Source organism: Scomber scombrus, chromosome 9, assembly GCF_963691925.1.
Source record: "Scomber scombrus chromosome 9, fScoSco1.1, whole genome shotgun sequence".
NCBI lineage: Eukaryota > Metazoa > Chordata > Actinopteri > Scombriformes > Scombridae > Scomber > Scomber scombrus.
Window position 1 is genome coordinate 13981765 of NC_084978.1, and position 15024 is coordinate 13996788.

Below are 15024 nucleotides of genomic sequence, written 5' to 3' on the forward strand. Positions count from 1 at the left end.
TTGTTTTATTTATTTTTATTTATGAATGATGCACTGACTGGTGAGCACTTTTAAATTTCGTTGTACTGGTGACAATGACAATAAAGATCTATCTATAAATAAAGATCTATCTATCTATCTATCTATCTATCTATCTATCTATCTATCTATCTATCTATCTATCTATCTATCTATCTATCTATCTATCTATGCGCTCTTAACCACTCGACCACCTGCGCGCCCAGTATCAAATGTTTTAATAACTTTTTTTTTCTTTTTCATTGGCAGAGTGGATCCATAACTTTTCCATCAACATGTCTAAGTGAGTATAAAGGGTTTTTACTTATTAACTATATTCATAATTGCAACATAGTTACTGCTTTAGAATAGAAGTTAAAAACCATGTCTTGTAACATTTAATTTTTTTAAGGCATTAAAAGCCACAAAAGGAAGTTAAACGAACAGATGGCTGTAATAGTGATGATTTATGATATCAAAATGAACAGTATATTTGTTGAGACACTAAATGTTACAAATCCTAAAATTAACTCATAACATTATGTTCATTTGAGACCCTGCTTTGGCGTTATTTTACGATAAACTATTATTTGATACATGACATTTGATGGGAACAAGACTGGCTCAGGACCAATGCAGGGATGAAAAGTGGTAATTCCTAAACAAAAGGGAAGCAGGGTAGCTTAACATCTTGGTAGAGGCCTGTAGAGTCTCTGCAACTCCTTTTACATTTGAGTCTTCCAGGATATGGATAAATCCTGCTTAGGATGGATTGTGTGGATTTGATCTTGGAGGAGAGGTTTACAAGACAATAGAAAAGTTTTAACGGGATTACTTGGCACACAGCAGAAACAAACGCCATCGAAGATTACTTGTTTGTCTGTGGTTGTACGCGTAGAGAGGGACTGTGTTTACAAGGTTATGTTATCCTAGAAATATTAAGGAAAACACTGAATATTTTGGAATATTGATAAATAATGTAACACATTTTCCAAGGTTGCATTCAATATTCAGTATTACAAGTCTACTCCCTGCAGCAATATCAGAGTATTTGGTGGGTTTTGTAATAATATTAAAAGTATGCATCTAATTATTGAGGTAGCATCATGTGTTACGTTTATGAACAATACCTTAATAACAAAAAACTGCTAACTTAATTAAATGCTGAGCATAACTGGACATTTTTAATTTTAGATTACATTACTAAGTATTGTGCATTCACTTACCAAATCACTGTTGTGTGTCCTGTCCGGATTAGACAGTGGTGTCAGCAGGTGCCTTTCCGTCCTAAGCACTAATCCATGCTCACAGGCGTGGGATGGAGCGAGGGGCGGGGGGTATATCCTATAATTGGAAATGACAACTGTGTAAAGTTACACAAAATCATGGCCTAAGACCACTTCAGAAGTGGGGAAAATAAACATAATTGTGACAGAGTGTAGATAAATAAGTCAGAAGCATTACATCCTTCAAATCTTGTGTTTCTAATACATTTAGTTCACCTAAAAGTCACTATCTTTTCCTGTCCTCTCTCTTCCCAGGGTTTTCAAGAAGACCAGCGGCAATGGGCATGTAAGTGGCCTCTGTAATATAGTCATTACAGGGCACCCTTTGAGGATAGGGAGGGGTGAAATTTATATGTAGCTCTTCCAACTCCCAGAAATAACAGTCTTGTAACCTTGGTCTGTTTTTCTCTGCTTCCCTCAGATTGCCCTGTACTTGGGAAAGAGAGACTTTGTGGACAATGTGGATTCAGTGGAAGTGGTTGGTGTGTGGCAAAGTTTCTGTTTGTGCAACCTCACATAGATTTACATAAATGTGTCTCACTATGAAGTCTAATGCTGTTGGCCCTCTGTTCATTTGCAGATGGTGTGGTTAAAGTGGACCCTTCTGGTCTTGATGGCAGAAAAGGTATTTTTACCTCATTTACTGAGAGTGCTCAAACTTACAGTCTCTGAATTTGCTGGATACATAGACAGAGACTCATACTCAAGATTATATCCTTTTCTATTGCAGTATATGTCTACCTTGCTTGCGCCTTCCGCTATGGAAGTGAAGACTTGGATGTGATTGGGCTCTCCTTCAGAAGAGACATTTGGATAAAGCGTGTTCAGGTGTATCCACCTACAGATGGAAACACTACAAAATCACCAATTCAAGAATCCCTCCTGAAGAAAACTGGAGAGCAAGGTTGTCCCTTTGCTTTCCAGGTGACGAAGCATCTCACACTTTCATATCAAATCACTCCTATCTCACAGCTCAGTTTTATATTGATCAACCACAGATCATTAATTCATCTTTATTTTAATGGTTTCAGATGCCAGCAGATCTCCCATGCTCAGTCTCCTTACAGCCTGGGCCAAATGATTCCGGCAAGGTAGCCTACTACTACTATCGTCCTTTTTCATTATTTCTTCTCTTTTATTATTGCTTTTAAATGTTTGACAAATAAATGGTTGATTTGGATCTCGTTCCATTGAAGGCTTGTGGCGTGGACTTCGAGGTCAAAGCATACATTGCCAATGAAGTCAACAATGTAGATGAAGTTATTGAAAAGAAGTATGTGTGCCCACAGTCTAACAACACTGTCAACTCTGTCTTGTATTGCAATTAAATTCAATTAATTTAAAGAATAGAATATATAGGGGGTTGTCCCTGACACTCTTTAATCTTTTTGTCTGATCTTAGGGACACTTGTCGTCTAATGATTCGAAAAATTCAGTTTGCACCAGCTAACAACAAAGCCGGACCCAAGGCTGACATCACCAAGCAGTTCATGATGACTGACAAGCCTGTTCACTTGGAGGCCTCCCTTGAGAAAGAGGTGCAAACTTGTCATTATATGAATTATATTATAACAGATATATATAATGATAAAATATATTCTAAATATATATATCTAAATAAGTTATTTTTGCTTTTTTAGATTTATTATCATGGGGATCCAATCATTGTCAAAGTAAAAGTCAACAATGAAACCAACAAGATCGTGAAGAAAATCAAAGTCTCAGGTGAGAAGCTTGGAGCTAAGTGACATTTAATTCTTGTGTTTGAGTGTAGCGGGCAAGAGAATAAAGAAATTAAAAATGGAAAAAAATAAGAATATGTTCATATGTATATATGTTGAAGAGTCATAATTTGTAACAAAACTGTTTTTTCCCCCTGCTAGTTGAGCAGCTAACAAGTGTAGTGCTGTACTCATCTGATACTTACGCCAAGCCTGTTTGCACTGAAGAGTTTGGGTAAGGCTTTCTCTGGAAATCCTTTTCTGTAAAAATGTTCTCACATCACAATATTTTTATATTTCATTGATAATGTATTTGCATTCTGTATTTCACTACTATACACAGGGAGACAATAAACGCCAACTCTACACTGGAGAAGTCCTTCCAAATAACCCCACTGCTGTCCAACAACAAAGAGAAGCGAGGCCTCTCTGTGGACGGACGGCTAAAAGATGAGGACACTCACCTAGCATCCACAACCCTGTAAGCCATTCTAGGTCTTTCATCACAGGGCTTACATAGAGACCAAGACGGCTTCTCATCCTCTTATTGAGTGGTGGCGATACGACTCTACATTGTGTCATCCACTTACCGTGTCTTAGACCAAATCCTCAAGCTCTCAAAGGTAAACTATTCCTGTCATCTCACAGGAGTCAAGGAGACAAGGAGGTACAGGGAATCATTGTCGCCTACAAAGTCAAGGTCAATCTGATCGTGTCCAGCGGAGGGTAAGGCTTAACTGAAGAGTAAAATAATTCATGCAGGATACTTTTTAACATGTTGTGTCGAATTGTGCAGACTAAAAGTTTATTTTATTGTTTCTCTCTCACCAAAGCCTGCTGGGTGGCCTAACAGCAAGGTAAATACTGATTTCCTTTATTTTTGGTCATGCATTTTTATGTCAGAAATATACATTATATTATTCTAATTATGTCCTTTTATATTTTCAGTGATGTGACTGTGGAGCTTCCTCTGACTCTGATGTCCCCAAAGCCTGCAGGTAAGTGCAGTGTGTTGCCAATTCAATTATTCTTGAGAAATTTCTCCTAAACAAAAGAGACAGTATTAAATCTTCTGTAACTGATTAATCTGATTGGCTCTCTCCTGTTATTTGATTCATTGCTGCATACTGAGCAGAAGTGTAAGTATTAAGAAGTGTCTCTGAACACACATAGATATCAACCTGTGACCGTGATGCTTGAGATATGTTGATGACAATTTTTTTTTTTTGCTTGTGTATTTTATGAACCACAGCACATTGGACTAAAGGCCTCTTTAGTTCAGGTGAGGTCTCCACCGATTCAGCACATTCTCTGCTGTTCACTTCTTCAAGGGCTACAATACACACCGTTTCTATAAAATACCTACCTAATTTGAACACTGTGAAGTTAGATGTACTTCATGACACTACTAATATTGTTTCATTTGTGAGACCTTGCCTTATAAATTACAGAAGGTATTCTGAAAGAAATATTGTATAAGATCACCCTTGAATGAGTACAATGTGGTCCAATGTTCCAGCACACTACCCTGTTGCTGAAACATTGCTGCTCCATCCCCATTTCATATTTTTTTAGATATCCTGCAGTAGTTTATCTAGTAAAGCAAAACAACTGTATGCACAAACTATTGCTATTTGCATGTTTTGTTGCAAAAGCAGTAGACTTCACTGTGTTCACAGTTTTACACTCTTCTCTGTCAAACAATTTCCCATACGTAAAATCAGATTAAATGCTATCATCTGAATTACTTTGGTGTGATGATGGACTCACAGAAGCAGTTATTTGTCAATTTTATGATCACAGAGCAGACATCGCGATTGATACCACGGAATGATGAGACGTCCAGGGAGGGAAGATCGCCGCTCTGAAAGATAACACAGAGCAAAGGGACTCAACACCAGTGAAAAAAGTACAAATTGTCATTGATTTACAACAAAAGTTCTTGTAAATACATTTCTATTTGAAACTACTGTGAGAGCTCTACCACTGCAAAGAGAGTATGTGACTGCTTTCTGAATGCCATGAGTATGAAATAACAATAAACATGTGTTGTACATTTTTCATTGAAAAAGGAAATGTCTCATAGTATAGAGTGTAGACTTTCACTCCATGTGTTGTGAATACTAAAGATGCAGAGCCTCATTTATCCGTAATCTTTATTGCTGTGTCATTAGAGCCATGAGATATTATGATTGACTGTACAGCTGTGGGGTGAACAACCCCAAAACACTAATTGTAATTCCTTATTAAGGGAATAAAAACATTTTACCCAATTATATGTTCTTTGTTTTGTTACCAAAATACAAAAAAGCCAAAGCTCTTACATGAACCACTTGTCCCAAAACTGACTGGTATAGAAAACCATCTGTTTGGAGAGCCTTCTGCTTTTTCTTTTTGCTCTTACTGTTTTCTAAACACCCGCCAAACACTATTAATTTTATTTGTATTACTTGGTATAATATTACCAAGCTTAAGTAAAGTGTAGCTAAAATTGAGTAAATATTTCAATAAGTCTATGTGTAAGCTAAATGTCCATGACCTCTGTCTAGCCAGTCTGTGGAAAATTAAGTTAAACTCAAAAGGAAATAAGTGTTACTGAAAATACGGGCTCACAGAAAGGTGTAACCGGTATGTTGTAATCACTGCTGTTTCCTAAAGATTGCCTCATGGTTGCGCTATTTCACTTCTGTTCGTTTAAAAAACAAAAGCGCTGGCTAGCGCAGCATAAAGATATACACTACTCGCTCCTCTCCAGTCCAGACATCACATCATTAGCCAAGCCAGCTAGTTAGCTGTTTATTTTTTTGACAAAATGTCAACCACAGCCGGCGGCGGAGAGTTTGGCAACCCTCTACGAAAGTTCAAGCTCGTCTTCCTGGGCGAACAGAGTGGTAAGCTGGACACGGAGCATCTGAACCGATGTTTAATCTGGTCTGATGGGAGGTTTATGTTAGCTACGGCGAGCTAACTAGCCTCCACAGCTAGCTGCTGGCTAGCAGGGTAAAGTTACCCACCGGACACCAACGACCAGTGATGATACGTAGCAAGAATTCACCATTCTAGTATTATAAAAGTGTCCGAGGGAGAGAGAGATGAGAGATGACAGAAAAAGACGAGAGAAATACGACAGATCTGACCATTTGTCTCTCCTGATGATGTCATTGCAGCTTGCTAAAAGAGCAAACACCTTCCTCTTTCTCTTAGTGATACATTCAAAGGTTGATTGAAGTTAACGTGACATACAAATGGTGTCCGAGATGTATATACAACTGTGTTTGCTGTCAAATTAAAGCAGGGCATATTGGTCCTTGCTCAGCATCATCTCACCAATGAAGCTGGCTAACGGTGTCTGGCTAACTACTTTTAGCTAGCAGATAGCTGAGCTACATTAGCATTAACGATAGTATGTGTTTTAACCTTCGCTACCCAAGCTAAGTTAAACAATGGTGTGCTTTTTAACAGTTGGTTACATACAATTGCTTCTGAAACCCGAGACTCAGTGTAAATATGGATCTTATTTGTGTCTGTAGTGCTACTTAGCTTTCAAAGCTAGCTGCTACCTTGCTCAGCCACGTCGGCCAGTGTGTCTACACCAGTCGGCCTTTTCTCAGACCAGTCAGCGCTAGTTTACCGGGACTGATACAGACATTATCTAGGCGTGATTGTATTGTAGTGGTACCTGATTACTTGGATAGTGACAGTCTCTGATCATGAATCAAATTGAGAAGCTAAATCAATTTCCATTTTCCTAATTTTGAGGCTCCGCCCATAGTGCCAGCTCAGCGTGTGGGTTCAGGATCCACATTGCATCAGTGATGATAGCGATTTACTCACCATCTGATGTCACTGAGGCTTTTTTTTGGTCTTCTTAGAAAGCCAAATTGGACTTGATGTAGTTGTGTATTTAATATTAACAATTACGTTTTGGATGTGGTCTTTGAGTACCAGGACTCAAGTCTAAAAATGTTTGTCATTGTGTCTGCACAGTTGGGAAGACCTCGCTCATCACCAGGTTTATGTATGACAGTTTCGACAACACTTATCAGGTAAAAACAAATACTCCAAACATGACTTGGAATCAATGTGCAAAGTAAATATTAAGAGTGTATTGTAGTCATTATACTGAATGTGCCAAAATACCCTTTTCACAGCAAACATTTTGACTCATCAACCATTCATAACATTAATCATGTGCTCCAATTAAAGGGACGTTGGTAGTGTGCATTACAGGTGTAAGTAATGAATCACGTTACTGATATGTATCATTTCATTCAGTTCAGTTCAAAGGTATGAGTTACTGATTATGACTTTTTCCTTAAGATAAGTGATCACATCACTGAACTTTAGTACAGTGGATTTCACTGTCTTTTGTTAAGGTTTTAACAAGGAAGTAATGCACAGTGAAGAATGACCGTGCCAAAAATTGGCGCTCCCTGTTGCCAGTGAGAAGAGTGCCAATTTGCTACTGATTTGGTCAGTGACAGTGGTGATTCACTACAGTCACTTTAGTTTTTAGATTCAGTGTTTGAAGATTTGTTTATACGTGTATAAACACCTCTAATATGCATGCTAAGGTAATACCAGCATGGAAAACTGAGTTATAGGAGAGCCATCGTTAATGTTATTAGTTGCTCCTGGCCTGTTCCTACTATGATAAACCAATATGTCATAAATATCTATTGTGAAAAGGTCTTTTGAAAATGTACTTTCTCTTATAGTTTATCTTGGCCATAGAAGTCAATTCATTGTCAATTATTTTTCTGATAGCTATGTTTTGATGCAGTGATTGTTTTACAGGCAACAATTGGCATTGACTTTTTGTCAAAAACCATGTACCTAGAAGATCGCACGGTAAGCCTTTCTTAAAGTTATTTCCATCATTTCCATTGTCTTAGAATAAAACTGTTAGAATTGCTTAAAGCATGCTTCAGCTTTTTATTTAGTAGCCACCATTTATTTCCTTTTCACCATTTACATTGTGTTTTTACATGGTCCAACATTTTACCATTTAATTTTGTCAGACATTTGAACATGTTTTTAGTTCCCATCATTATTTTAAGTTTTTTGCTTTCCTTCCATCCCCTGGCTGGGTCATGAAATGCCCCCTGTTCCTACATTCATTTCACGGCTGGCCACAGATTCGGCTGCAGCTCTGGGATACAGCCGGACAGGAACGTTTCCGCAGCCTCATCCCCAGTTACATCCGCGACTCAGCTGCTGCTGTTGTGGTTTATGACATAGCCAGTAGGTATCATGGCCTTGCCTCACCTCTTTGTCCTTCGCTTAGTATGTGCAAGGGCATAACATGTGCAAGGGCATAAAAGAGCATTTACTAGCCTGGCTACCCCACTGGACAGCATGAGCATGATGTGTGTGAACTTCTGGCTGTTCGCATCAGCCGTAGTAACACTAAAGCTTTTCTCCAGCAATGTCCAGGGGGGTATATGCTTCCTAAATGCTGATATATATGAGGCTGATGGAAGGAATAACGGAAAATGTCTCAAGATGTCACCTCAGACATCCTCTGAAACAGGATCTGCCTAAATAATGATTGAGCTGGGCCTCCATTTACATGTCATTATTTGCGTAAAGCTGTTCATTTCCGACCCTGTTGCATTTGAACGATTCTCCCCATTCCTCCATTTATAAAAGCAATTTTTTATCTCTGCTGCTTGGCTTGCAGTTCCTTTATGTCTTTCCTATTCGCCACTCTTTTTGTTCTGCCTTTCCCGTCTTTATCTCCACCTCCTTGTCTTCTTCTTCTCCCGTTCCACCCCTCAGGTCCGGCTCCAGCTTTGGGACACTGCTGGACAGGAGCGTTTTCGTAGCCTAATTCCCAGCTACATCCGTGACTCTACCATTGCTGTGGTTGTTTATGACATCACCAGTGAGTCAGGGCTGTACTCTAACTGTTTTGTAGGGGTCTAGAGCAATTGGAAGGAAGCTATCTTGGCATAGTTGCACTTGATACATTGCTGCTTAAAATCTCCAACATTTCTACAACTATTCTTTCTTTCTTTATTCTTCTACTCTTAATACTTTCGCTTACTAACATAAGTACTGGAGGAGCTGTTCTGACACAAGATGTTATGCCTTTTAACAAAGAGTAATACCTGCTTGTGCACACTTTTAACGATAGCTAAAATACTGAATGCTTTATGTCTTTTTAAGGCTATATGTGGCTAATGTGTAAAGTAATTCTGCTTTTTTTTCTCTCATCCACAGATCTTAATTCATTCCAACAAACTTCAAAGTGGATTGATGATGTTAGAACAGAGAGAGGAAGTGATGTCATTATCATGCTTGTTGGAAACAAAACAGACTTGGCGGATAAAAGGTACATGGTTGTATGAGATGTGTGAATGACATGTAAATACTCCAATACCTAGATTGACGAATAGACCATCATTTTTTTTAAATGACCACTATCAGAAACAGTTTGTATAATCTGTATAAACTCTGCCAAAGCCTGGAATCCCACTTTTCTTCCCTTCAGTGCACCTCATCCAATTTTATCATCCTTTGGTATTTTGCATATTTCGTCTTTTTTTTTTACTGAATTACCTATTGAAGATCTTTAATTTATATATTTTTATTTATGATTTGATCACATTTCTGTTCTGCCTTTTTTCTTTGCTTTATTTTTTTATTGCCTTACATGTTGTCTCCATATCATTTTGATTTTTTTCTTTTTGTTTTTTTTGTTTGTGTGTGCCTGTGTGTGTATGTATGTATGTATGTCTGTCTGTGTGTTTTCCTCCATACCACCTCACTGCCCTCCACTCACTCCACCCCCCCCCCTTCCCGGGACCATGGCAGGCAAGTTTCTATTGAGGCGGCAGAGAGGAAAGCTCGTGAACTCAATGTGATGTACATAGAGACCAGTGCCAAGGCTGGTTATAACGTCAAACAGGTTGGTGTCCAGCTGACAAATGATCCTGACTGTTTCCAGCACAGGCCACAATGTCCTTTAGGTCAGAGAAGCCCACCTGTGACATCTGAAATATGTACAACTCCTCCATGTATTCATTATATATGGATCAGAGTATGGCTGACTGAATGAGTGACCTCTGGAGTCATTTTCTTGCTGCTTCATCTTTACTCAGCACAGCAGCTTCTCTCCCTTTGTCTTCCTCTCTTGTCTGTTATAACTGAACTAACCTCTCTCTCTTTTTCACCCCAAAAAAGATTCTGTGTTGAGCTCTCTCTCTTTGTTTCTCTCTCCATCTCTTCCCTCTCCTTTTGGCCCGTCCACTTTGCGATGTTTCTTTCCATATCTGTCTGTTCGTCCATCTCCCCCCTCTGCCTCTACCTGAGCAGACAGATCACCACGGAGGAGGGCGAGCAGAGAGCTAAGGAACTGAATGTCATGTTCATTGAAACCAGCGCAAAGACTGGCTACAATGTCAAACAGGTAGAGATTCTGCTCTCTCAGGGTAGTTAAGCTCATTCTGCTCTCCAAGTGTACACTTCTCTCCTTTTGCCTCCTTTTCCCCTCTTGTGGCTCATCATGACACATCTCAGTACATCAGTTGAGTTGTATTCCCCCTGCACAAGCTTTGCTTGTAGAAGTCTCGATATTGATTCACTTGTTCTGCACAGGTTTACTGCTACCATGTTTATTCTCGCTCAAGTACTTCATGTCTGATTCACTAAAATTTCTGGAGCTTTCAAAGTGTTTTTGTGAGTATAATGGATCTGCTCAGTGGAGAAGGTTAGCACGACAACCTTCACTCTCATGCTGTTATCTCAACAAGTAATTACAGTCACATTCTGTATCACTGCTTTAACTGCTTCTTGTGTTTGCCTGTTCTTCATAAAATGCACTATGTAGGAGTGACTAGTTGACCGCTTTCTGTCTATATACAATATATCTCATACGGAAGGGGTGGGTGATATAAATATGTACTTTGAGATGATATACTTTGTCTATTGTCTCTTTTCTTATACTTTTAATGACGAGGCAGTTATCCCTCTGATATCATTTGTATTGGGCGTTATGGTAAAAGTAGCAAATCATTGAGCAAGACTGCATTGTGGCAATATTGGATTTACAGGATTTTTGTATCTGTGTGATTATAAGTCTCATAGTTTTTCAGGCACTGCTGTAGAAAAAACATACGCCTGCCTGGTTATTTTAACAGTTTTTCAATTAAATTTCCAGAAATTGTACTACTTAATATGAAATGTATACTGTGATATAGATTTTGTCCAAATCACCCACCCTTATTTAACAGTGTTTTACTTTATATGACATCCTTGCAAGAAAAACAGTTAATTCGTCTGACTTGTTTTATAGCTGTTCCGTCGTGTTGCTGCTGCATTGCCCGGGATGGATAGCACACCAGAGAAAAGCAAAGATGACAGTATCCTTTTTAATGTTGCTTTAAAATAAATTTCCACATTATGCTTTTATTACCTTGGACTATTGTTATGTGCCTCTCTCACTGTGCAGGAAAAGATAGTATGTTTACTGCTGAGATGGCAGCCAGATAGCACTGCAGAAAATAGTGAAGTTAAAATTGCACACTCATCGATGATGTTGCTTAACCAAACCCTCCCAGTGATCGACATCAAACTGGAGAAACAGCCAGAGATGACTGTCACCGAGAGCAGCTGCTCATGCTAGTACACCTCGCCCCCACCCTGCCTGTCTCCTCCCCACCAACAGCTTGTCTCTCAGTGGCCACTCTCTCTACCCTTGGCACACTGCCATCGGGATGGAGGACCTGTCGGTTCTTTTTTTTCCCCTTTTCAACTCAGTGACTTTTCAGAGTAACCGTGTGGATGTGCATTACTGTATTGAAACAGATTATCTGGGGGGAAAAAAGTGGTTAAAAAGTAAACATTTAAAACAAGGAATAAGTTCAATGATATGTTCAGATTTTCATCCAGTTGCATGGCATTATATGGGATTGCAGACTGACATAGCTAACCGCTCATGAGTTATTGCACAGTTCAGAATCTTAGTGCTGTTACTCTCGTCATTGTTGTAAAGTAAAACTGCTTGGGATTATTTAAATGACTCTGTAAGGTTGAGTTTTCAGCCCTCTGTATGTATTTTTTTTATTTTCTTTTTTAAATTTTCAATGGAGAGTTTGCCTAAACTATTCTCTAAACTATCTCTTCTCTCAGATAACTGATTATATCAGCATTTTTGTCTTATTTTGAGGAAGTGTAGACAGGATCATACCAGTGAATTTCATCACATTACCACGTAAGACTCAAATTAACCCTTTTCACTGATACTAAGTGGAACCATTCATTAGATATTATTAATACCTGATACATCCATAGGCATAAACTGCCAAATTCAACATTGTTAGTAAACCAAATTTACATAATTACGTCAAACAGTTCTGCACAAGGGATGTATAACCAAGTAATGAGCAAATAAATATCATTTTCATCAAACAGAAGCCATCCCAAGTCCCATTAGAACGCCTACTAACCTGAAGCTATGTCAATAAATTATAGCAACACTCTTTCCAACATTGTCAAATTAGCTGCACGCATACTAACATGTCTGAGGAGAAGTTTTTCAGTTATTAGATGCCCCTAATGTATAAACAAACTAAAAATAAAGCCAGTATTTAGTTTTTCCACATTGATGGAAAGTTGTCACTTTGGTCGCTATGACGTACCCACCATCTCTCATTGATCATTTGTGTTGTGTTGATTACACTATTGCAAGAACTTACAGCATGCTCACCATGCAGGATTTATATGGATAAGAACACAGATGCCTTGCTTGTTTGTTCACCAACGTTGTGCACTGAATCAAGCCACAATATTGTAAAATATAAAAGAAGCCTGCTGACTGGTTCATGGCTTCACTAGTTGTTTTGTAGAGCTGGTAGATAAGAGTTTGTCCTCAGATACAGCTAACGCTTACTAACACCCTTGCTGTAAAAAATTGCAGAGAAGTTAGTTGCAGTATCCGTCGCTGTATTGCTATTGCCTGTGTAGGACTGTTGGTTTTATGTGTTTATTTATTTTGTAACTTGGACATACAAATAACATTGTACGCTTGACCAAAAGTGCAGATGCTGACACGCATGTTGAAAGTTTTATTTATTGTTTGCGTGTCTGCTGGGGCTCCATCAGAAGGCAACATTTAGGACTGGTAATGTTTTTCCTGTCACACTGCTAGAAAAGGACTTTTTGCAGTGTGTGTAGTCAGTGGCTTGGTTTACAGTTACAGGTAAAGGCTGCACCGTCTTCAGACACACACACACACAGTGTACAGTAATACAAGCCAACTAACTAGCCATAGCACAACATAAGACACTGGTCATTTGCATAGCAGCTTGTTTTGAAATGTTAGTATTTTAAAATGGATTTAAAAATTTAAGTATTTAATTACATCAAACATTTTAACATGAGCAGCTCTTGTACTACTTGTCACAACTAAATACTCAGCTTTGTGCTCTTCTGAATTGTGTCTGTCCATTTGAAATATGCTGTCTACTCGTGTTTAGCAACGTTTGTGTGAATACTATTACTATCTGATGTATAAAATGGAGAGTTAATGAAACACAAGTGTAGGCTTATCACATGGAATAAAATAAAGATATTTCACCAAAGTTGTAACCTCTCAGGTGCCTTTCTTTATGATATGACAAAAGCTTCCATTAAAGGTTATATGGTAGTAGTGTTTTGCCACATTCAAGTCTTTCTCACACACTAGGGATCAGTAAATGCGCATAATGATTCACTCAATCAACTCCAAACAACACCTCAGTGTAAGTTAAACCTGTTGCATATATAAGGGGTGTATCTATACATGTCACACGTTGCCCAAAGTAGACTGAAACTATTACGCAATACATTGTAAGCAAGAAAGGTGTGGCCAACGTGTGGTATGAACTGCATGTATTCACTTTGTAAGTGTAGAGTTGAATTTTTAAAAAAGCTTTCCATATAATAAAGCTAACTTTATAGCTTTCCATATAATAAAGCTAACTCATGATGTACAGATTGGTAACAAATGATAAAACAAAAGGTATCTTAGTATGGTATCGGGCTACCACGAGCCAAAAGAACAGCATCAATGCTCCTTGTTATTGATTCTACAGTCTCTAAACTCCATTCTTGAACACCATTATTCCTCATTTGGTATTTTGATAAAGGTGACAGAGAGCACTGTCTAACATATCAGTCCAAAATCTCTCATAGCTGTTCAATTGTGTTGAGATCTGGTGACTGTGAAGGACGCAACATATGATTCACATCATTTTCATACTCATCAAACCATTCAGTGACCCATCCTGACCATGGATGGGAGCATTTTTTATCCTGGAAGACACTACTCCCATCAAGATAGAAATGTTTGATCGTAGGATAAAAGTGATCACTCAGAACAACTTTGTATTGATTTGCAGTGAGCCTTCCCTATAAGGGGACAAATGGATCCAAACCGTGCCAGTAAAATGCCCCCGACAGCATAACAACTAGATCCCTTCACTGTAGGGATTACGCATTCAGACTTGTACTGCTTTTTCCTTTAATGTGTCACCCCTCTGTATATCAATACTAAATTTAGATTTAAATTAAAGTTTTGTTTAGCATTTGTTGTTTAAACCAACCAGAAGCCAAGTCTATGAAAATAGATTCAGGCCTACATATGAATACCCACTGTGTACCACGACTTTAAAACTTAAAGTCGTGATTTTAAAAAAGTAGATTCATCAACAATGAGCAATTCTCAGCCAGCCTATAGTGTTCCGCCTACTGTGTGTGTGTGTGTGTGTGTGTGTGTGTGTGTGTGTGTGTGTGTGTGTGTGTGTGTGTGTGTGTGTGTGTGTGTGTGTGTGTGTGTGTGTGTGTGTGTGTGTGTGTGTGTGTCTGTCTGTGTGTGTAAACCTTTCACATTTCTCATAACAAAACACCCCAAAGACTGCTCTTCTCATGATTTCAGTGTTGTGGTGTTCATCTGGTATCACTTCAGTCATACAGTTAATACTGCTAAAGGTGGGACACGTATTTTCTCTGCACGCACCTGCGCAACACACCTGAGT

At 38.6% G+C, this 15024-nt stretch overlaps 2 protein-coding genes across 3 annotated transcripts; both read left to right on the forward strand.

The window, feature by feature from the left end:
• Positions 1-1353: 1353 nt before the first annotated feature.
• Positions 1354-5186, forward strand: arr3b (arrestin 3b, retinal (X-arrestin)). Its single transcript, XM_062425213.1, has 15 exons — positions 1354-1362; positions 1507-1569; positions 1705-1765; positions 1864-1908; positions 2014-2207; positions 2315-2374; positions 2480-2556; positions 2686-2821; positions 2924-3008; positions 3167-3239; positions 3348-3485; positions 3653-3730; positions 3838-3861; positions 3953-4002; positions 5179-5186. Exons 1-15 carry the CDS (start codon positions 1354-1356, stop codon positions 5184-5186), a joined length of 1101 nt encoding a protein of 366 aa, XP_062281197.1.
• A 497-nt stretch (positions 5187-5683) lies between these two features.
• On the forward strand, positions 5684-13585 carry rab41 (RAB41, member RAS oncogene family). 2 transcript variants are annotated; one of them, XM_062425918.1, is made up of 8 exons: positions 5684-5895; positions 6992-7050; positions 7802-7855; positions 8786-8891; positions 9230-9341; positions 9824-9917; positions 11304-11370; positions 11569-13585. In XM_062425918.1, exons 1-8 carry the CDS (start codon positions 5817-5819, stop codon positions 11631-11633), a joined length of 636 nt encoding a protein of 211 aa, XP_062281902.1. In that variant the 5' UTR covers positions 5684-5816; the 3' UTR covers positions 11634-13585. The 2 variants fall into 2 exon arrangements, with proteins under 2 accessions (XP_062281902.1, XP_062281901.1); XM_062425917.1 differs by lacking the exon at positions 8786-8891 and adding an exon at positions 8143-8248 and having other exon boundaries at positions 5690-5895.
• The last annotated feature ends 1439 nt before the right edge of the window (positions 13586-15024 follow it).